The sequence below is a fragment of the Rhea pennata genome, chromosome 19 (assembly GCF_028389875.1).
Source record: "Rhea pennata isolate bPtePen1 chromosome 19, bPtePen1.pri, whole genome shotgun sequence".
Lineage (NCBI taxonomy): Eukaryota > Metazoa > Chordata > Aves > Rheiformes > Rheidae > Rhea > Rhea pennata.
This window is the reverse complement of record NC_084681.1, coordinates 4,409,277-4,433,978: the sequence shown is the minus strand read 5'-3', so window position 1 is coordinate 4,433,978 and position 24,702 is coordinate 4,409,277. Positions and strand designations below refer to the sequence as shown.

Genomic DNA, 24,702 nt, shown 5'->3' with positions numbered 1-24,702 from the left:
ACCCTGCAAAGCCCCACCAAGTTTAGCACTGAAATTTCCTCCAAACAGCACTGCAGAAAAGGACACAATACCTGACTGTGTTCAATACCCTTCTGCTCCGAGAAGATGGCACATGAAAAAACACTAGCTCTCCTGTTCCTCACTAGAAGCAGTATGCAAAGGAGAGCTGGTGAAGACTGATCCCCTTATGATTTGCTTAATGAAAGCTAAAATGCAAAGCACTTAAATTCATTCTGGGTATATCAGTGAGTTACTTAAACCAGCAATACACATGAGAAATTACAACATTCTAAGAATGAGCTGCTGAGGCAAGTGAATATCCAACTCTAAAAAGTTACAAGCAAATTAGTGATCAACAACAAATAAGCTAGTTATCTGTTCTAACTTTGATCAACTGCTCTATGTTCTGTGTAATCATCACAAACACGCTACTGAGGTTTTTGCTGAAGTTCTGGCCCTTTGCTGGCCTGTAATTTAGAGCCTCTCTGGTGGTCTCCAACACACTCAGTAAGTATTGTAAATGCATTAAATTCATACTCACTCATGGACAGCTCATGTTAATGAACACCATCTGGCAATGGCTTAATTTTAATATCTTCATCTAAAAGTTGGAAGAGCAGGTTTAAAACCAAAGTTATTTGACAAGTAAGCCACACCTCCATCACAACAGGTCCTCCAAGGGAATATTTCCCTTTAGACCAATTAGAACCTTCTCTACCACGAGCCAAGTAATCAACTTGTGATCAACAGATCAACTACATTTCCAGCCCAGCTTTACAATATGGTAAGTAAATAAAGGGATGAAGGGTGTGAGAGGAGACATGTTAAGAAACTCTTAATAAACTCACCAACCATTTCACATGAAAAGTTGCTCTAATTACATGTCTTAGAGAATAAGGTGATACCTACCTATCCCCAGCTTGTAAAAGCACAAATCTTTTTATAGTTAAAAGCATTATCCTGGGTTATATAGTGATCTGAAAAGACTACCTTTTAAAATGAGAATCTTATTCTTCAGTAGCCTGATAGAGATTGTCTTTTTGTGAAAGTACTTAAGTGATAAAAATAACCTCAAATATACTGCTGTGACAAAAATGAAATAAAAAACAGGAAAAAAAAAGGAAAAATCAGTGTCTTCATTCAGTTAGTAGCAAGAGAGGAATTTAGTTTTAAAAAAGAATATTCATATTTCATACTGAGAACACAAAATTATGTTGTACTTTAAAGTGTCTTTTTAAAGCAATATTGCATTTCTGTTTTCCGGTTTGTTAGGATCATATTTTTCTGAATCACTGTTTTCAGAGCAGGACAACAACTCTTGAAGAGTGTCAAATCTTTTCTGCTGTGGTGCAGAACCAGTTCTCTCTTGATAAAAGATGCATTGCCTTCCACAGTGCATGACAGATGCAGACATGCATCTACTCCTGTGTTGTATGAGCATTTTAGTTTAGTTCTGCAACTGCTTACATACTTCCACTGGAAAGACCAATCATATTTCTGTAACTTCTACAGCTTCTATGAAATTATGATTACGCCAAGCCTGATATGACTGTTATTGAAAACAGAACACTCAGCATCTCCTTAAAATGAGCTCTTAAGAGCTCTTACTGAGTGTACATTTCCTCTAGTAGGACACACACGACAGATTCAAATTCAGCTCTACATGTTATGAAAGCATGTACTGGCAAAAATAGAAAAGGAAATTATTTTACCTTTGTGATCAACAGAAGGTTTGAAGGCTTGAAGGATCTTCGGCACTGCTATCCCCATATCAAGTTCAGTTAGAGTTAGTTCATTCATGAAGTATGGCAACTAAAGAACAGAATATTAAAAAAAAAATCCATGTTATAGAACTAAACATCATTGTTTCCCGAGGCCATTAAACTAAAAAATAAATAAAAGAAGATTGAATTTAAAGTTACCAGTGAAAGAACACAAATATGATTACATGAATTTCTTCAAATTGTAGGATTTCACATTTGTCAGTTTCAAAATAGTATTTTAAGGGAGAGATTTATTATTTGAACTTGGAGTGAAAATGTTTTTAATCTACATTTAGGTTAAGATGCTGTCATTGACTCTGACTGAAATCTCTGATATGCTTTTAAGTCAAAGTATATATAAACAGCTGAATAACAAAGTGTAAATCCTATTTTACTGTGAATAAAAATTAAAGACTGTTTTTGAAGCTCAGTCACATTTTACAGTGGCAGCCACATCAAAAATCTTAGCTTTTTTTTTCTTTGGTAAATTCTACCATAGCACATTAACCTTAATCTGTATCATAATTCCAGTATTACAGAAGTCATTGCATTTCTGTACAGGTATTTGCTGTAGGACTTCTATGAATTAGAAATACTTATCTGCTGTGAACAGATAGAAGCTTTAACCTATCAAAAACACATCCACCCCTTTTTCCCTGTCTTTCCATTGAACTGTTTCCAGCGAGATGTTTGAATACCCTGCTGTCATGATTGTGGAAACAGCCAGCACAGAATTAGGTTACTGCCTATTTCCCCAAAGCACAAGCAAAACTCTCTCACAGCTGGTGGTGGCAGCTAAATTTCAGAGCTTGTCAGCAAAACTACTTCTTTCTTTGCCTTTAGGAAGAGGTAAACTCCTCCCCAAACATCAGGGGCTGAACAGGCCTGTGATTAACTGCTGCTGTTGAAAGGTTACAGAATGCAAAGGGAAGACCCAGAAGTCATCCAAAAGCATCATTTCTCCTTCATCCTTTGAACTTAAGCAGTAGCTGCACAATTATATCCTTTCATCCACCAGACAGCTGTTGCACTGACTGCCACTCCCATCGACCTCTCCTGCAGACAGCCTGGACTGAAAGTTATTTGAGGTACACAAGCAGCCTCATCTCCTCCTCCTTAAAGGCAACCTACTTCCAACTTCCAACCAACTTCCGAAAGCAGATTTCATTTTGTTCAAGTCTGCATTTAGTTTCTATTCACAATTCTGATGTGCATGGGGGAGAACGAGAAGCTCTGCAGGTCTGTAACACTAGCTATAGAGACCTGTGTCAGGGAAGTTTATACTTTTTAAGCAGTTCTATTTGTTCCCAAGTAAATATAGTAACACTTCCACTTTTCACACAGGAACTTAGTGGACACAAATAGTTAATTCAGGTGCAGTTCATTTGAAACTGAGGCAACAAATCTAAGTCGTGAAGATCTTACTCTGAAATTGATGGCAAAGCTGAACTGGAAAACTGAATCACATTTACTCTCTCTTTTACAGCACCCTGGATATCTAAATAAGTAGTTTTTTTCCTACTGCTTCTAATCCCAAAGACCGTGCTTGTTTTTCTCTATCAGGAATGAGAAGTGAAAGTCCTTAGACTAGTTACCTTTATTTTGCTGAGTTTCATTTGGATCTTCTTGGACACCAGATCAGACCAATACTTTTCTCCTAAAAAGTCCCAAAATATTCTTCCAAGGAAAGCATTCACCCAGGCCTCCTGTTCTTCTTCTTCAGCTGCTACATGGGTATCTGGCAACTGAAAACAGAGCAGGTTATTCAGCTGTGGAAATGCTGTAAACTAAGGTTAGAAAAAGCCTCATTTACATTGGAGAGTTCAGTGACTGGCTACAAAAAGTAAACGTTCAGCACAGAAAGCAGCTTTGAAATCATGTCAGCTGGCCTGACATGAGCTTGTTTGTTATCATCCTGATGTGCAACAGAGTGAATAAGACTATACAGACATAGATTCACTTCAAGCAATGAAATGAGGAAGTCAAAAATATTTTAACCTCTGGTAGAAAGAGCAGATAAGACCAGCGTGGAGATAAGCCTACCCCACTTACAAATGTAGAGTGTCAAACATGGACATTTTCTCTTCTCAAGAGGGTCTGAAAGAACAACTAATCTATTCTTTCTGCTTATCAGAAAAACAGGAGAGCAAGACTCAACCTTACATCCTTAAATCCAGTTCACAAACCGAAGGACAAACAGAGTACAGGGAAACACACTTCTTCCGGGTGTTTGCATATTGGATTCAGAAAACTACATTGTTCCTTCTGCTATATTAAAGGTTTTGTCTACAGTTCAAGAGGATTATGTCTTAGTTCATTTGAAGACCATCTCAAAACATTTGCTATTATATACTGGGATGTTGCGTCACTGATTACAGACATAAAAGCAAAGCCAGCTGAAATAATCCAGGATGTGTACATGCTATCATGATCTTTTTCAAACCAGGAAGTCTGGAAGAAAAACAGCATGAAAGAAAAATATCTTTAACAGCTCAACTGCCTGTAATGAAAGGAGAATTACCCTTTCATTACTATAGGCAGAAAGTCTGAAGCCAGCAGAAAAGCCGTGCTTTATAAGAGAAATCAGGTAGATGCTACAGTTGCTCTAAAAATGTTAAAGAGTATTTCTTAGCAATGACTGTTCTCAGTGGCTGCGTCCTCACACAGGCAGAAATTACTGGGTTGATAGCTTCTTCTGCAACACAAGTTTCCTGCCAGCACCACTGATGTATTTATAGAACAACGTCTGGCACGTGTCAGGTTCAGCAGTGAATTCATCACCGCTTCAGGGGCTGCCGGCGCTAGAGTCTCCTTTCCTGGGGCAGCGTGAGCCATGTTAATTCACATGCTGTACTGTGGTCTCCCGAACCTTTTCTGGAAGCTGTGTCCAAGTCTGGCAACAAAGATGCATGACAGGAACTACAATTTTTAATATAACCAAATCATTGGTTCATTTAACTTATATATATGAACGTTATATTAAGGTTCTATTTATTAAGAACAATTCATCAGTTTTAACAAGCAGTTACACAGTCTAAGAGCTCAAAGAAAGCTTATTTACTGCTATTGACAGTGCTATTATGCTGCTATGTACTACACAAGATTAATACATCAGCCATTCAGTATCGCTTTTAAAAAATATTTATAAAATGGAAACTGTATGTATGAAGTGTGACCAATCCATCCATGCCTTAGCTCTTTTTGAGCAAGACTTGATTTGGATAAAGTTGTAGTCCTACACAAAAGTCAATTCCACTTCTATCCCTCAATCAACTCAGACAGCAGGGATACCCCAGTAAAAGCTGCCCCACTGTTGTCAAAGCCACAGCTACGTAGAAAACATACTGAAGGCGAATTTCTGACCCTGTTCATGGCAACAGGGCTGGGATACCACCCTTGAAGAAAGAACTGGAGAGGTTAAGCATTTTCTGAAGCAGAATTTACAATGTACTATCCACACTGAAAAATTGCTAAAATCAGGATCTAACTTACACTTTTGTCACAGCATTATTCTATCCCAACCACACAGGGGGACAGGGGACAGTTTTCAGATGCAGTCAGAAATCTTAGATCTTGCAACTCCCCAGAAGGGGCAGAAAACAAAGACCAACTACCACGCACTAAAATTGCACTTAAATTGTTTCAGCAAGCCAGGACCTCAAAAATATGCTTTTAGTTCAATCTATTTTAGAATACACACAGAAAAAGTCATTAACTTTCTACTATTATTAGTAAACTATTGGGAAATGATCTGTTTTTTTTGTTGTTGTTGTTTTTTGTTTGTTTGTTTGCTTTTTGATTTTAAGCATTAGCTGTCAAGACGCAATTTCTAGTTCTTTGGGGGATTAATGCTTTCCAGGATATACCTGTGTTATTTCTAATGAAGAAAATCTACAGCCACTTTGCCTTCAGCAGTGTAATCTTTTAAGGATGTGACATCGTACAAGCCAGAAAAAATAAATATTCTTGGGAGATAAGAAATCAAACATAAAAAGCTTGCGTGTTACAGTAAGAAGAAACTGTGGTCAAAGGGCAATGGGCAGGTGTGAATCCCCACACCGAGTCTGTAAAAAGTTTGGGTCTGAACTGCAGTTAAAAAAAATAATATTTTTCCCCCCTACAGAACCGATTTTTAAAGCAGCAGTTAACCAGATAAAATATACTACCGTCTCTGATGCATCTTTTGGTGGTGGTGGTGGGGAAGTATTACCTTTTTCACAGCTGTAGGGCTGCTCTCTGCACTGAGGACTGGACTAGCTGAAGGGCTTTTCTTTTCATGTGGAATGCATTTGGCCATATAAACATTGTAGTCCAGAAGCATCTTCTGTCGCACATTGCCAGCCAGATCCTTGTGCTTAGGCTGAGATGTGATTTCTTCTCCACTTCCCTTGCTGCTGCTCCGGCTGTGTGTAAGAGCTCCAGACTGGCTATCAGTTCTACTATGTGTTGGCAAGATCCCTAAATCAAAATGAATAAAAACTGCTAAACAGAAAAGAAATCTGGCAGTCAAATAGCGAAGAGTATGATCAAATATTTAAACGAACAAAACTAGCCTACAGAAATAATTTATTCTGAAAATAAACCATTCAAACTAGTGCTTTCCCATTTTTAAGACTGTAGTAAATTATCATGTTTAGGCAGTCTTAAACTCAAATTAGTCAACATTTGGAATGATTCAGTATTCAGCAGGACGTGCGACTGAAAACAAACTCAGCTGACCAGTAACACATTTACATGTGGACACACTCATAAATACAACATATGACAGAATTCCCCAAAACTGTGCAGTGGAATGCCTAGAAATAAAAGTCATATATTCTTATAAAATAGTCTCAAGCAACTATTCAATAAGAATAGCAGAGTATTTTGCGAGGTGAGTGAGTTGACCTGTTTTGCCAATCAGAGGGTGCCTGATCAGACACAAGGATGGATGAAGATCAGTTCAGGAGGCAGGTGTGACAGCATTTGACAGCAGTGAGTTATTGACAGATGAGGTTACACTTTAAAGATAATCCCATGTAACTGTTTGCTTTTTTGGCAGAGCTAGTTTTATGCCAGATTAGGAAATTAACCTCTTTTCCACCCGGTCAAGCAAGTTTTACCAGCAAGAGCTGGCAAAAAAAAGCAGGGGGCAGAAAGAGAAAAGGGCTGGGGAGGGAGGAGAAGGTGCCAAGATAAGAAGCAGGAGGCCCCTTTGGTATTACATAGCTGTTTGGATCAGAACAGTTCCACAGTTACTATAACCACCACTGTGAAAAACATATTCTTGGTTTGTTTCTTTTAATAGATACTATTATTAGAGTACAAAACATTAAATACCTGGCTTGCTTCCACATAAATTGGATGGCTTCTTTGCTTCCAGCTTCAGCTTGGATGCTAGAAGGAACTTCCTGAACCATTCCTCCTTCTCCCTACCTGTCCTTCCAAAGAGGTAAAGTACTTGATCCTTGTGGCTACCGTACTTTGCCCCATCCTGAAGTTTCTTGGATTCTTCACTGTTCAAGTCCACTTTTTCTGCAGATAACTTTTCTTCTGCATTCTCTTTGTCAATCTGGGCCTTAGCCATGAAGTCATCCTGTCTAGCAAGTTCAATGCAAATAGGATACTTCTTATTCCAAATTCGTTTTCGTGCCAGACTCTTGGGAACCAGGGAAATCTGAAGGATACAGGAAAGGGTTAAATTAACTTATTTTTCAATTATAATTTCCACCTTTCTATATTCATATGTGGAACATGAATGCCAGAGATACGGATCCTATGCAGAATTCACACAGTTTAATTGACTTAACTTATAGCTGACTGATGTCTAAACCACTGACCTGTCACCAGGTCTTTGGTTTCATAAATCCTACAAAAGATAAGGTAAGCCATAGCCTTACAAATTTAAACAAGGACCACTTAAGTAGCTTAGACTTCTACAGTCATGTGTGTTAGAAACTCGGTTTTCATTTAAGACACTTTATTCTCACAGCTATGCAGAAAAATAGAAAAAACAAGAAACTTATTTCTTTGCTCACTAGGAAAGTAATGAAAATCCAACTTGAGTTTTAAAACTCATTACTTTTCAGACCCACCTCATAAATTGAGTGCTTGAAGCTGGTAACAGTCAGGTCAAACAACCATGCAAGAATTAAGTAATAGAAGTGACTTGTTGATAATTACATTCAGAGTTCTTTATATTCAGTATTTAGAGAGAACTGAGACAACACAAATGATTAGAATAGCAGCAAGAGACAAAAATTCTAATCTTGGGGCTGTACCTACCAGTGTTTTTTAAAAACTGTGGGCAAATACTTTGGAGAACAGCCATCATTTACAGATTACATGCAGAGCACTCAGCACTTTTGCAATTGATTTTGAGCAGGAAAAAAAAAAAAAAAAAGTACCAGAAAATTTTCTAAGATACCATGGGGAACAATAAGCAGTCAAGTGCTCTTGTAGCATGTGATAGCTTTCTTGTCTCCATTATGGGAGAACAAATCTGTAAAAGGCAGGAATCTCTAAGTTTCTTCCTCATCTTTTTCACCATCTTCCTTTGATGGAAAGCAGAGCTGACTGCAAACTCCTTTCCCACACTGACTCAGGGAAATGAAGGGAGATCCTCACTGGTCGTCTTCATCCTTTTATCTAACTTTTCCAGTTTCCTCCCACATCGGTACTGCCAAGGTCCTCTATCAATGTATTGCATTAAAAATCTACTTTTTAAATTATGAAATATTAATGTATTAGTTAATATAATGCCAATGGAATCAACTTTACACTACAACTCCCCAAAGATTTGCAGGAGTCAATAATATGTATGGAAACTGTTCCAGCGTTATTCTTGATGTGCTCTTCCAACTGCAAAAAGCCCTCTTCTCCTTCCCTAGACAGTGGGTACAACAGTGAGCGTACTCTGTTCTGGACATCTCACTCTCCTTTTTTGCTTTCATGTACAATGTGTGTTCTCACTCCAACAGTGAGATGCAAAGATTGCTGTTTCTATCCCGATGCAGTTCAGACAATCAGGAACTATGCATGTTCATGTAGGCTTCAAAACAAGCAGCTATGCAATAATCTAATGTTTTGGGAACAATACTCAAATTTCTGCACGTTAACTTCTGCTTTGAATCATCTGAGGTAAAGCATGCTTTCCCATTATTGTGTAAATATGTAGTCTTGGTTTTTGTTTTGTTTTTGTTTTTAATCCTCTCAATCCTCTTCAGAACAATCTTTTGCAAGTTAATCACGGAAACAATTTTGTTTACATAATAACAGCACATGAAACTAGAAGAATGAAAAAACTTAAAGATTCAAAATTTTCCTTGTTAGAATCCAACATAAATAAAACATCTCACCTTGCTCTCTGTAAGGTCATAAATTTTCTGGCTGACATATGTGACTTCAGGCTTTGGCTCATTGTAAATAGCCCTTCTAGAAATATTTTTATTCGGTTTTGAAAGTCTTAAGGTGCTTCCTTCAAGACGCACATAGACAGAGTGAGTCAAAGTAGCGTGGTACGTTTCTGGATCGTAATTATAAATTTCATTCATCCATCCCTAGAGAAGAAAACACTTGTTAACAGACTTTTAAACTGCTGGAAAACCAAGTACAATATATACATGGAAGGTTTAAGTAGTTACCCAAGTTTTTGCCAGACTCATGTCACTTGCTGCACAAACAAATGCAGCGAAACAGTAAGTGCCCTGAATGAGAGCACCCAACCAACAGAGCATGAGATGAGGACTGTATTCCAAGCACAACATTTGTTTTCTTGGGTACGTCATTTCATATCAGTAGTGCAGCACCCTCAGCTCATCATCCTGAAACTCTGCAAGATCTACAGACATAGGCCTCTGGGAGCAGCCACCAGCCGGCTGGCGAGGGCATACTGTGGAGTAGGCAGCTCCTCTGCTTACGGAGACCACTGACATCATCGAAAAATCAAGGACCGAGAAGACCACAACGGAATTTGTTTTAATGCACCATCACTGTCCAACAGCACTTAATGCATCGTGTCACTGCTCAGTTGCAATGCACAAACTACACAAGTGGGTTATATTTCATTACCTAGAGACCTGTGCAGGAACGAAAAAAACAAACTCTGCTGTAACACATCTGTAGAGATTCCAGCCACAGGGGTGACACTATTTCTCTTCTCTAGCACCTGATTACAGAAAGTGCAAGATAAATTGGACAGAAGAAAGCCAGAGTATTCACTCATGGAAGTCAAGTTTTCCTTCTCTTAACCTGACAAGTAACATACTTTAACAATGATCTCTACCTGCACTTCAAGACCTACATACTCAATATACATTAATGTCAGAGTGAAGAAAATAGCTTGATCCTTATCAAGATAGATTTAAAGACCATTTCTAGTGTTCCTCTAAAATGTTGCAACTACCATATGCAAAGCATCTCAGACATTACTGCTGCATCTTAACTTACCAAAGAAGTTTCCACCCACACACAAAAATGTAGAGTTTATTTTAATGCTCATTTACTTCAGTGCCACATAATTTCTCAAAGTAGACAGCATATAAGTTCTCAGATGCCATAGCAACAGTGCAATCTGTTTTGCTTACTTCATGATCTAGCTCCATTTTCACTATAAATCATAAAAAAATAGGTAAATTAGAATTCTTTTTATGTTCAGTAAAGATTAAGTCACTCTTTGCTCAACTCCAAAGCAGACTGCCTCGTTATTTATAGAAATACCAGTGCCAATATAAGCTCTTTGAAGAAGCTTTTTATTTATTTTTCTTTTTGCTTACATCGGGTATATACAACTACCATACAGGACCCACAATTCAAGAGGAAGTGTTTTCTATAAACCATCAAGGTTTTGCACAGCAGGGTTGATGTTTGCTTGAGCATATCCTATTTCCTTCCTAGAAATTAAGCCAAGACATCTCTGAACAGACAGCAATTAATTTTCAGCCAGGAACTCCAGCTGGACTTACTGAAGCACAAGGACATCACAGGCCTTGCCTGAAGCTGCCGTGAGCTATTCACCCTGCACAGACACTGAATATCCATATGGCCCACAGACCTCAGGAGAGACTCCCACCTGCCCCCCGGATCAGATCTCAGGCTATTTCTAGCTTTGACACTGAAGGTTAGAGGCCTGCAGCCAGGGACTAAAGTACAGACCGAAACGTGCTGCCTCAGGAGCCTACTGCCTTCTCCTGCAACAAAGTGCAGCTGAAGACCACACAAGCTGGCACAAAGAGAAAGAAATTCTTAGAAAACAGCTCCTCACAGGGATCTTAGCCGCATGAGCCCTGTTTATGACTTTAATATGCAATAAAGTTATTTTCAGTATGTGGATGGGAAGCCCTCTTGCATGCAGGGTACCCGAGAAGGAAGGATAGGGTACTTTGAAGTTTCTTTAATATCCTGGTTGAGATGGAATCAGCAGAAACCTTCTGACAGCAGCACTCAGGCTTAGCAAAGGACATGTAGCAATGAAGCAATGTATGATTTATACTTCTCTCTCGACTGCCACAGTGCCATGCTAAGAAGTGAAAATCCTATGCTTTAAAGACGGAAAGCTGCGTTAAGAAGTCATCAGCACCTTTGGGCATAGGTCAGATGCACAAACTTTGCCAGGCTTTCTCAGTAGCTGTAACATAATTATCCAAGTCCTTCATTGTCACATTTTGATTTTATCCCTCAAAACATACTGAGATGCCATAGCCACATATGTGATAGAAAGAAACAAGGCACAGCTTACAGCATACAACTTAACCAAGTTCAGTGAGTTTCAGTAGCACAGAGGTCTGAATTCAGCTGGTGTGCCATCCACTAGACCGGCACCTTTCCTATCCAATTCCTATTACTGTGCCAGTAGCAGTCTTTCCGCAAGCGTAACACTATAATGGATCTGCACAGACATCACGTATTTGCAGATAGTCCCAGACAGAAGATTTCCTTACACTTCATAATTAAACAGCAGAGGGGAGACACTTCTGAGGATGGTCACTGTTTTCCCAGCAGCGACAATACAAACGGAAGGTAAAGGGTAAAAACAAGTAAACCGGAGTCTTGTTCCGGTTTGCACAGGCCTGCTTCTGTCTCAGCAAGCGCTGGAATGTCCCACCTGCTTTTCCGATCTCTACCATGCACCCAGGCTTTCCATTTCAAATAAATGGATGAGCTCTATAACCTGCCAAATGCACATTTTTTTAACTCCCATCCCGCAGGCTCCCCTGCTCATTACACAGAACGATCATCGCAAGCGCAAGCGCATGCTCCTTCCGCCGGCACAGCTCAGGCGGGACTGGAGAACCCTCCAAGTTGTTTAACGACGAGTTCTGGCTGCCTAAGCTATCAAACACTCAAAATCTAGAACAGGCAGAAATTAAACACAGTAACCACCTAAAACAGCAGCCTACACAGCAATTTCCATATGAGAAAGATTGGCTGCATCATGTACTTGAAGGTTAGCCCAAAAAACAAAAATATAGAAAGTTAAACTCAAATCACTGGTTTTATTCAGGTAGTCTCTAGCCAGTCAGTACTATAATCCTCCCTGTAAATAAATTTTAAGATTCCCAGTTTCTAAGGACGCAACTCAACTTTCAAGTTATTATTTAACATGGAGAAACACTGCATGGCTCAGAGGTAGTTGTTAATACTTTATTAAGCAATCATGCTTCACTATTAATGAATCTGCAAAGCTCTGTCAGCTGTAGGAATTTTTCCCATATACCTAACAGTGCTAAGGAAGTAAAAATAAAACAAAATAAAATTATAACACACCCTATCCACCTTCTCATTTCGGCAATTTTCATTTTTGTACCACAGACTGCCATTTAGCATGAAAGCATTTTTGAAAAGGCTTCAAAAGCTTCAAGAGGCTTCAGAATTCCCTCCAAGATCTTACATTTTAAGAGCAATTTTAGCAGAAATATCTCCTTCTCTCTCTGCAAAAAGAAATGGAAACAAAAGATTCACAACCTGTGGTAACCGCTTCAGAATGCTCCTAAACAGAGACGTTATTTGAAGCAGCAATTCTGTTACTGTGATCTGCTAGCAACAGATATATTTTCCCAAACTACTGAAACAACAATGTGTTTCCTTGTGTAGGCGAGGAGAGACTGGATGATTGGGTTTTTTGGTACTAGCGAAGTTGTTAAAATAAGAAATTTAGTAATTCAGGGAGGACAATGACCACAGTCATATGTTACTGTGCAGCTGCTTGCCATTTGCACTGGTCCTGTGATCTCCATCTGTAAAGGTCAGCAGTTCCTCCGAATTCACGGCTGAAATTGGGAGAAAGTGCGCAACTATCAGACTAGTAACTAACCTAGAAAGCATCCAATTAGAATATTGCGTGGAATGGCTTTTATAGCAAAGGTCATAGATATTATTTAAAAAGAAAAAAAATCTAGCTGGCAGGATCTGGCCAGCTTGTTACATAGCAGAGACTGAACTTTGGCTTTCAAAGTGTTATGCTTGTTCCAGCACTGCTATCAGCTATCAGATCCTCCAGGGAACGCCCAGGTCTGGGCAACACAAGCAAAATGGCTTTAAAAGGCCTCCGCTGTTTTACTTTTCTTCTTTCACAATACCAGGCTGCAAATTTTAATTTGAATTACAGTTCAACAGAATAATACATGTGAGTAAGAACTGCACAGCTGGGCCCTGCAGAGCTGATAAGCTTTTTTAGGGTTGTTTAGTTAGGATCTCAGGTGTGTTAAACCTTAACATGGGAGGGAAGATGGGGGATTCCAAAAGGAATTCTCAGGAAAGACTCCGAGGGCTGAGACAACAGAATACATCTGCAGGGAAAAATAAATAAAATCAGTATTTCTATATTACCAACTACATAGATGAAAGCATCAGCCAGAGAGCTTCACAATGCAAGCCCAAATCTGGAGTATAACTGCCTCCAACATTTCTTAGTGATACTAATAGATTGATTAGTAGCTATTAGCACTAAATGATAACATCAAAAGCTTCAGAACCAGAATTCTGAAATTCTTGCTAGATTGTAGATAACTCAAACCTATTAGTATACCTCATTATCATTATTTTAAAATACTTCAATAGTATTTTGCTTGATAAGTAGGGAAAAAAATATATAGGGTGCTACACAAATGCATTTAAAAAATATTATATTCAAAAGGGGGCAGAATGTTCACTGACGTGGAATCTAAAAACTTGTGTAAGACCAAAAAAAAATTTTAAGAAATGGTCATAGTCTTAACTGTAAAGCACATTTGTCTGTCAGAGGCCACTATCAAACATAAAATCCCTTGGGCAATATTCAGGAAGAGCACACTGCTAAAAAGCCTCCTCTTTCTGTGCAGCTATGGTTCAGAAAGCTTCACTTCTTCAGCAGGCACTGCCAACACGGTGTACATTTCTGCTAATAAATGTGTTTGCTAATGGAAAGGGGAGATTTATCATCTCCATTTTAGCTGTTACTTAAACTTTTTTTCCATCAGTCAACAGAACATAAGGGAACACTCGGAAAGGCCAACAAGGAAACCAGAAAAGCCTAATGGGTTCAAAAAGGGGGGAAAAATCCACTGTGGGCATTAAAGACAACGACAACTGAGCAGACAGAAAAAGGAAAGGGAAGCTAGAGAAACGAAGATTGCAAGGGAGCAAGAGGGTAACAACACACTGAAGATGCACTTTTTTGGTTCGTTTTGTTTTACACTATCAAAGATGTCTGAGTGAAATAAAGTAAAAGAGTCACAGAAATTAAAAAAAAAAAAAAGAAAGAAATGTAGCTTGATTTAAATCAAGCCATACTAGCCAGCACAAAACTGTTTTATTCTTTCATGTTTCAAAGGAACAGTTCTGAGGGAAACAATGTTTGTGTTCAGGTATTTTGGCAACTGCTCAGCAGAATTTTCCACTAGTTCTTCAAATTCAAGGGAAACTCAAACTTCTCCATATTTACACAGGAGCACATGTACTTGTACAAAAATAGTTTGACAACAGTTTGGCAGAACCCCAGCTTCTAAAGCCCCATAAAACAGTCTTACTTTTAGCATTTATCACCATTGCATAAAAGCAGTTCAGCCAAAATGCAAGACCAAAGAGTTCCAAATAGAGTATTTTTATGCAAGAGTTAAGTTTAATTTTCCTATATTCATGTCAGTTTTGTTACAGATTAAATCTTTACCTCATTCTGCAGAAGATCTGAACTGTCTACTGCTCATTTTGACAGAGGCAAATAGGAAATATTCATATGGGGGGTGGAATAGTAACTTCCAATCTGCTAAATCTTATTACCTTACTTTCTACTACAATACAGGCACTACACTGGGTTTTAAACTCCCAAAGCATTAAAAAGGCCTTTTATTAATACATTAAAGACAATTATTTTCTGTGTTAACAAGACTAAAAATATTTATCAGGCCACACAAAACATAAATCTGCATTCATACAGAATCCCCTGCAGAGTTATTTCTTGCCTGCAGCAATTCTCTTAGAATGTATCTCCTAGATAAAAGCATAAAAATATGGTTTAAAGGTTCTTGAATAGCAGCTAACATCCCGAAGAGCCAGCTCAACATCAGCCAACAATGAGTATCAGAAACTTTTCAGCTTTAGCGTATTAACACAAATACATATGAAGGGACTCGGTGTCCAACTGATACAGACAGAAACGAAAGTTTGTCAGGATTCGTACATACAAGCAGCAGGTAAATCAAATGGAGAGGCAGGACTGTTCAGCCTACATTCACTACAGCAAGTAAAGACCACCACTCATGCCATTCAAGAAAAACAGGGAACACCAAGGTAGCACGTGGACTGGGCACACAACCGCTGTGCTCAAAGTTGCCCATTTTGCACCCTACTCCTCTACACGAAGGCATTCACAAATGCTTCCATAAGCAAATGTAACAAGACACCACCTATTTGCTTAATGATCTATGAAATAAACATGTAAATTATCAGCACAGCTGCAATGAGAACCTGTATTTTGGTTATAAGAGTGGAAATCAGAAACTGTGCATGCTGGTATACATGCTATATAAAACAGTGGCATACTCGGACATGGCCACTGGAAATCTGTGAGCAGTTTCTTAATTTGAAAAGTTTTCACCCACTACACTTTCTGCAGGCCATGGCATTAAACAGTAGTCTCAATCACCTACAGCTGTGTACGTATGACAGAAAAACAGAGATTATGGTTTTTCTTAACCACACCAAAAGCAGACAAAGTACAGCAGCTTGCCAAAGCATCTCCCAAGATGCATCTCAAGCGAGATCAGAGTTAAAAGACCTTCTGTATTTCATTCCTTTGCAGGAGTTATTGCAGATCTCTCTTGTGATGTGGCAAATGTTTCCTCATTGAAGCTAACACATATCTTTGTGCACTGGTTTGTGGAATTTCAATTTGTCTGACAGAAGGTGTCTGACAATTCTTTAGTCATGAGTTTTTCTGCTGGTATCTTTAAACATCTTTCATTAGCAGAAGATTCACATTTTGCTTAAAAAAAAATAAGTTAAATGATACCAAGCAAAAGCTGTGTCACTATCATTCTGAGATGCTTCTGTTTCACATAAGAAACTAGCAGCTGCTTTACTATAAAGCTTTGCAATTAGGAAAATACTATTTTAATCTATCAAAGACATGAATTAGGTGAATCAGAATGGGGTAGGGAAGAAGCACAAAGCTTCTGAAGTAACTGAGCTGGTCATGTGGTTCACAGCTGGACAGACAGCAACATGCCAGACATACCAGCAACAGCAGCTCACTGTATCTGAACAAGAAGTGGAAATTTGGGAAGAGTGAAAAGGAGGGAGGAGAAATTTTGCTAAAGCTTTATTTAAAAACCAGCTCTCAGGCACACATTTTAGTGAACTGTAATCCAGATTATACAACACACTATTCAAAATGTCAGCACAGAGAACAGCAGGCATCATAATTCGTGAGTATGTCCTTTCTCATCACTCATTCCTCCTCCCATCATAATTAGCTAATGCTCGAAAGTAATCTGTATGCTCTCCAGCTCTAGGCTTTACTTGAGCACAATGCTTTTCAAGCTTCTTGATTTAACAGACAAGATAAATCACTGTCTAGGTGGTAAAATACCCCAGAAACAGAACATACCTCCCAAGACGCAGCTTCAAGCACAAGTATTATTTCACACACTAAACTCCGACACTACTGGCTTTCAGTCAATCGGCAGAATCACTTCAAATCCATCAGCAAAACCATTTGCCCTTTCATTTTTGAAGCAATTATTCTACTTCTCCTCTAATCTCTAAGGGAGTTGAAGTCTTATGTAGTCTTAGATACTAACTCATTTCTCTCCCTGCCAAAGCCTCTAAAACAAAAAGCTCTAAAACAATACTCTAATTACAAACACTGATAATTCAGCTCATCTGCACCTTCAGAATAACACAAACATTTGCCCGGAACAACACAAACACACACAAAATGCCATGACCTCACCTTCAGTATTTCAGGTTCTTTGATGTCTACGGCTCCTGTATTCCATTGCTTTCTCAAACTTTTATGCAATCTGAGATATTCAGGAGTACTTGGAGTAAGAAGCCAAATCACACAGACAGCCATCATAAATCCAAGGGCAATTCCAAGTAAGAGTCCACTTAAGTAGCCAGGGAGAGGGATAATAAAGTAAGCATACACTAACAGTGTTAAGAAATACAAAGTTTTGACTGGTATTTTAGGCTGTTGCACATAAAGATTGTTTTCATCTTCACTACTGAGCATAGTACCATTTTCCTCAGTCATCTCTGGATGAGGCAAAGTTTCAGGAGGTTTATCACTTTTGCTTTCATCCTCTAACAAGCAGAAATCTTCAGAATAAAGTTCACAGAACTCCTCATCCTCTTTGCTTGCTAGTGCAGACAACGAACATTTTTCAAGTACTAGTGAAGTTTTCATATTCACGTCCTTTGTGCTCGAAGACTGAGAGTTTTTGGTCTCAGTCTCCTTTGCATGTTCTTCAACTGTTTTTGACTGGTCATTCTTATTCAGGTTAGAGTCACTCCCATAGTAGTCCCCCTCAAAATCACATTCTTCTTCCTTAATGCTGTAGTTGTTATTGCTTTCCAAATGGCCATTCAAACTGGAAAGGTTTGAGAGTTCTGAAGCACTTGAAGATAAGGCTTTGGGCCTGTGGCTACTACTTTCGTCACCCATTATTTTACTGAGCAGCTGAAAAGGCTCATAGATTACTTCAGAAAGGCGTCTTTTAGTATCTTCAATTTTAGCCTCCATTTCAGGTACTTTAAAAAAGGAACGAGTGTCAGAAGGAGATGTTAATGGGGATGAAGGGGCAGTTTTAGAATCACCACCTGTAGCTCGAGGTTGAGTGAACTGTTTGAAGAGATGTAAATTCAGTTTTGAGTCTGGGGGTCTGTAAGACACAGCTTCAGATTCTTGTTTAGAAGTGTCTGTAGACAGAGATTTCACTAAAGTTTTCATTAAATGTCTGTGTCTCATCGGCGGGGTGGGTTCTTTTGGTTCCACATCTGTTGAGAGGGACTTGACTAAACTCTTAAAAGGCTTTGAACTAGAAACCGTGGATGATGCACTAGAGCAGACAACCGATCTGGAAGGGGATGAGGATGGGGAAGACGACAGGTTGGCTTTCTGTTCCGCAGGTGCTGATGCACCCGATAAGCTAACTATGTGACATGAATGTGATGAGGGAGACAGAACTAGTGGCACTGCACTGAATACTTGGGATATGGAAGGAGACTCCAACGGCTTTACAGCGTCTGCAGTTGGCAGAATTGCAGGTGATGAGGACAGCAGTGATGCGGAGTTGGCCATGTTAAGCGAGGTAGCTGGACCAGAAATATCATGGCCACTATGCTCAAAGCAGAGGTCTTCCTTGGCTTCAAGTGCTGTTACAATGCTTTGGTCATCTAGTTCCTCATCAAGAATCTCCTTAAACTCCTCTTCCTCCTCTTTTTCCTCCTTCCCAAATGCAGAGAAATGAATAGTAATGGTTTCTCGGGAGACAGATCGTTGGACCTGTACTTTTGGTGCTGACTGCTTTGAGGACATTTCACCAGTTTTCTCTGCATGGCTACTGTTCTGACTTGTCATTGCAGGTCCCAGAGATGTGTCAGAATCTGTGAAGAAAACGCAGAACTAAGTTAAACACATTTTTCCTCCCCAAACATCCTTACTTTCAAGTTTTCAGACAAACACAAGAGACGGGTTATATGCAACAGGTCTGTCAGTGGAAGAAAATAAAACACTCTGGACACTTTTCATCTCATTAGATTAAAAACTGTGTAGTCAAATCAGGGACTGCTACTAAACACACCTCCACCACCACCACCACACACTGACTGCAAGCTTATTTATCTGCATAAAACATCTCTACATTTTAGTTAGTACTTCCATTCACATCTGTTTTACTCCCCTTATTCTTAACATCGCTGAACAGAAAAAAGGGATTCAAAGACAAACTAGGGGAAAAAATTGTTCAGGACAACGGAGAAACAAGGATTGGAATACAGAGCATTACCAGACCCTGTCAAATAATCTTGAAGTAAGAATCTGACATGATTTTAGGTAGAAATAAAATCTAAGCAGAAGACAATAATGCCCAAAATTATAATAGGTTACTGTTTGCCAGCTAGCATACTTCCACTCAGCAATATTAGATTTAATTAAAAATTAATTAGAAGGCAATATTAGAAGTATTGCACTGTTAAAAACACCTTCAAGTGTTTTGAAATCATAGTTCATCCCTGATGTACCACTCTCCCATTTTCCATAATGGCTACATTTCTTACTGAGTTCCAAAACCCCCATCCCACACCAGGGCATGGAAATTCTTCACTCTTAACTCTCATGTCCTTCTACATATGTTAGATCCTGCTTTTGCTTTGTTTTAAAGCAAAGCTTACAAACTCAAAGCAAGGACAGAAACATGTAGAAGTCTTCAGGCAGTCTTTATCATTCCATGTTTTGCAAACTATGGGCAAATGATCAGGATATACAATAGTCCAATACCTACAGGCAAATCTAAACATAATTGGATAGAACTTTATTCTAAAAGTTATCCTCTATAAATAAAGATTTCCTAAGACATGACATAGCTCCAAACACCAAAATAACAGGCAGTATCAAACTAATAGTTGTCAAAAAAAACCATGAATCAGTCTGGACTTTCTGCTTCAGCAGACAGGACACATTTGAGATATACTGCAGACAATGCATGTACTTAGACAAAGAATTCACTGCTGCTAGCAGTTTTGCTGTAAGAATACACAAGAACACTTCAGCAGAGGCAACAGCTCTTTGCATTGACATAGCAACAGTACTTCTTCAAAATACTGATTTCTTCAATTCAGTGCACACAGGTTGCTTATAGGATAAATACGCTAAAACACCTGCCTTTTACAGCCGTTTTCAAACATTTCATTGACCCATAAAAGTAGGCTTACAATACCATGGAGAGGAAATATCACACATATTCAAACCAAGCCACTGGTGGCTGTTCTCAAAGATGGATCAGGAATTACAAGACAAGCTCTGCCTTTCTAGCTGTGAAGCAATACTTCATCTTCATCATCAAGACAGCAAGTTTACCACTATAGTAACTGAATTACTTTCCAGGAGCTGTTAAAATGCTGTAATCAAACTGTCTAGCAGAATTAATGAGATGCCTTTGTTGACATTTAAAGAACAGTTCAGAAGAATGATGACATGGTGTTGAAGAAACATGTACTTCACAAACAGTTGTGGGATCGAAGATTGTATTTTGTAGCAAGACAATGCCACCTGTTTGTCATAATTTTTCTAACAAAGGTTGTAGACCCTTATACTTGCTAGTGGCAATGCTAGTAAACATTTTCTAACCCGTGCCAGTAAAGGTGCTGTGTTAAACATTTTAAAACAGCAAGTCTTTGCTACCCAGCTTATCCAGTTTAATTGGATCAAAAGAAACAACTTCCGACTCAGTATGGTCATCCATTTTGTGGCTTCTAAATTATTGACTGGTTTATTCCTTGCTTCTTCTAGCATTCACATGTCTTCCAATAGTTGTACAAAAGGAACTGAATTCTACTATGCTTCATGCAAAGTCTCCAGAAATGTTTGTTCCAGCCTTAAATCCAGTTCTACTGCAAACCTCAGGGAGTCAGTCTGGGCTCAAGCAACCAAAATAAGTTTTCAGAACCTATTCACACTTTCCTCCACTTCCCACCTGAACAGCTTATCATAAAAATGGTTAAGAGACAAAATACAAAGTGCTACACTGCTCATTTTTCAGATCAATTTGTCAAGAAAATAGCAATTCAATTGTTACTGCATTATTAAACTAACAGCAATCAGCAACTACAGAAACATTGTCTAGAAACAGTCCAAACTATGCAGCAAGGAAAATATGCTGAAAACTTTCCCAGCTCTTTCCAAAGTGACTTATCTTCCCAGGACACGCTTTTACATAAGCATGCTGAAAATTAATTTCTAAAGGGCTGCTTCAGAAAGCAAGAGCAAGGCTAAATACCATTTCAGTTGAATATCCACCTCTTGGCTCTCCCTGCCCATTCCCCTCTCCCATCATGCAAATCTATTTCCTTCCATTGTACCATCCCTAGAGCTCACTAGACCGTTCCATGTAGGATTAGAAACCTCAGAATATGCTCCCACAATCAGATCCCACACAAGAGCATGGCTGAAGTCTTTATGACAGTTCAGTGGTTTGAGCTGCTTGCCTAAAACGTGATCAAATTCACCGACTTTTTTCCAACATGTGCCTCCCTCCTAACAGCTAACACACTGAATCCACTACAGTGTTCTTAAATGCACTAGAAGAGATTGAAAAATATCCAGTTACTCTATTCTGCATTAATTACTAATTGAACCAGAAAGAATGAGCATTGACTTGACCTGGTACATTAACTGCTACCCTTGGAGCAGGAATATCAGGCTTTCAGTGTTTGCTCCAATTAGTATCAGCTATATTATATGCATGAATACAGGCTAATTTGAAGATAGTGAAGGCAGTATCACTTTCATCTTTCTGCCAAAATGAAGCTGGAGGTTTGATACAGAAATCTAATCCAAGACTGAATCCTGATCAGAGGCAGGCAGCTCTTTACTAGCTAAAACAAGGCAGCTACATCTCAGAGACAACACTCTTCTACCTGAAGATATAGCCACATGAGGTGGCTTCTTGCTCTGCACCATGTCTAGGAAACAATCTGCAAAGGCCTACTAATTCCTCCCCCTCACCCATTCACAGGTTTAGCACCTAACAAAAGACAGGGACTCCAAAAGAAGCACAACAAATACTTTCTGGTCTTCACTCTTCTCTGCTATACTAGCATTAGGCTCTTTTCTGCTCTAAAACACCAATTGTTCTCCTTACAGGCAGGGACATTTTTGTTGGCACTATACAATTTTTAAGAATAGAATGAGCCACTATCAAGGAGAAAGCTTTACTTTTATTATCTATTCCAGCTGCAGAGAAATCCATACACTACACAGCTTGAATTCCCGACAAGTGCCTATTTAGCCTCCCCATCGCATGTTAGAAGCCGGCCATTCGGTGACAGAGCTACCTAGCAGGATCCCTCCAGGACATCTCCAGGCCACGTCCTCCTGCAGTCAGGCACATGGACAGGAACGCAGACGACCAGTCTGAAAAATCACAGGCTCTAATACTGCACTAAAGTGTCCAATTTTTAAACATTAATACAATGAAAAATTACTATTTTTGCTACTATTTAAAACTTACTCCTTTGGGAAAACAGATTGAGGATTCTGCGTAACATTCAGATTACACTTACCAATCTACTTTTTACATCTAAACAGTGTCTATACCAGTGACTTATGTGAGCACAGCCACTTTTATGTATAATTTCCCTAAGCCACATGTTTTGAACTATATGCGTCTTATGAGGCATAAAAGCACAGCACCCAACTCCCTACACAATTCTGCCTCACGATCAAACCTGGTTTCAACTATTACCGTGGAACTGTTTTCTGTCATCCCAAAAGCCCCTCCGACATCTCAAAGAATAGTAAAGAGTAACAAAGTGTAAAAAGTCGCTGTCATTGATGGAGCTGTACCTCTAGTCCACTTAAGGCTCCTGAAATTGTTAGCTTTCCTGCCATTTCTGTGGGTCAAGTAGTTATTTCCCTAAGAGTATGAACTCTCAGCTTTTCAAAAGTTTAGATATGGATTAGTCTGTCATATGTATATACAACTTGGTGAGTGCTGTGGTTGGTGAGAAACCTGGTCTCTCACTTTCCTGGTGAGAAAGCACACTGGGAACGCCACGAGCACAGGGGATCTGTGCCTCCGCGACATGTCACATGGCTCAGACAGCAGATTTCCATATCTGTCAGCCAAGTGCAAATTTTATTTTTAGGGGATAAAAAAAAGATTTCTATTGGAAAGATACATATGCAACTCCATTTCCTTTTCCCCAAGGCTAGACTGTCAGCTATCACATATCTGTACTCTAAAGTTTTGTGCAAACTGTGAAGTTACGGGAGCACCAAACCAAAATTTGAGTGGGAGGGAGGAAAGGAGAACAACAACACACACACGAGTGTTCCTGGTCATTCTGTCAGTTAGCCATTTATAAAACTAAGGAAGAAGGAAAAAGAAAAAAAGAAAAAGAGCGCACGAGCAAGAACACACAGGAGCTGTGCTTCCTCCAGCCTAGCACATGCTGCTACTGAACTGACAGAGCTCTTCTCTTCTACTCATCCTGCACTTACCTTGGATCAAGAATCTGGCAACACAGGAGATCAATATTAACTACTACTTCCCCTCAACAAATAACATTTCTGGTTTATTTTTGATCAGCTAGATATCCACAAATTTGGTTAGATCTTCCGCATACTATATTTACACTGTACAGTTAATTACCTTGTGTTTAAACAGCAGTTGCCAAAACACACAGTGCTAATTACCTGAAACAGATGAAGTTTTCTTGCACACACCAAAAACACTGAAAAAGAATCTGTTACTTACCAAATAAGCAAGATTATTTTTATATCACGATTAACAAGTTATCATACAAAGGAAGGAAATTCTCGATTAGTCATTATTTCTCCACCCTTAAGTATGTTATCATACCATGAATTATGTCTTATAAAAATCAGCACTATCAACAGGGCAGCAGCAGGAAGTTAACATAACCCAACTGCACTTTGGCATCCTCAGCACATGACTGACAGGGGAACTAGGATCCAACGCCCTCAACGGCTGGACCAAACGGCACTGCAGTTGTGGGAACTGATTTTCTGGAACAATCATTCCCATTTGAGCAAATATACATTTTTTAACCTTGTTTGATCTTCCTAGTACTTTTTAAATCAACCCTGTTCATAGCCCAGTTCTGCTGCAAGGCAATTCATGCTTCTCCCCGACACACAACTGTGGAAAGGTAAGTGTACATCTTGTATTAAATTTTCAGATAATTGCTACATGGAAAAAGGAAAAAAAAATAAATAAATAAAGGAAAAAAAAAAGGAAAAAAGCAACCTGAAATACAGCAGCAACATCACAATGCTATCTACTTGAGACAGCACATGTGCTTTGGTCAACACTGGACATTTTACTACATTTTGAGTATCAATAGGGATTACAATAGCAACACTCTCTACATTACCACCACGCTTTAGGCAAGTCCTCTCAACATACTTAATGTCAAAGAGTAATTTCCCTCCACAAACACAGGATAGGGAAGATTTTATCCTGCTCTGTGCAGGGTCATTTTTCCAATCTATTTCTAAGCACGTTTCTCTTTTTAATTTCAAATGAATCTCCCCCCACCCCCAGGAGATGTTTAGAAACTTTTCCAGAGAAATTGCAGCACTAACATCCCTCATTCCTTTCTTCCACTGTTACACTACTAACATTTCTTTTACTAGGAACTAGGTTTTGATAACAAACATGTTTTATCAAGTTCTTGAACCATAGGTTATTTTTTTCTTAAATCATTTTTAATACCTGCACCTCCACATTTGTCCCTGCTC

The 24,702-nt window shown here is 38.9% G+C and overlaps 1 protein-coding gene across 4 annotated transcripts in view; it reads right to left on the bottom strand.

Annotated features, from left to right (window-relative positions):
* Window positions 1-24,702, bottom strand: part of TEX2 (testis expressed 2) — a 66,369-nt gene that overhangs the window by 13,741 nt on the left and 27,926 nt on the right. For all 4 annotated transcript variants that reach the window (XM_062591517.1, XM_062591520.1, XM_062591521.1 and 1 more), the window contains 6 exons: window positions 17,170-18,824; window positions 9,101-9,301; window positions 7,083-7,419; window positions 5,974-6,221; window positions 3,359-3,508; window positions 1,713-1,812 (listed from right to left, as the gene is read on the bottom strand). In XM_062591517.1, coding sequence (XP_062447501.1) covers window positions 1,713-1,812; window positions 3,359-3,508; window positions 5,974-6,221; window positions 7,083-7,419; window positions 9,101-9,301; window positions 17,170-18,824 — 2,691 coding nt within the window. The remainder of the gene's footprint in view (window positions 1-1,712; window positions 1,813-3,358; window positions 3,509-5,973; window positions 6,222-7,082; window positions 7,420-9,100; window positions 9,302-17,169; window positions 18,825-24,702) is intronic.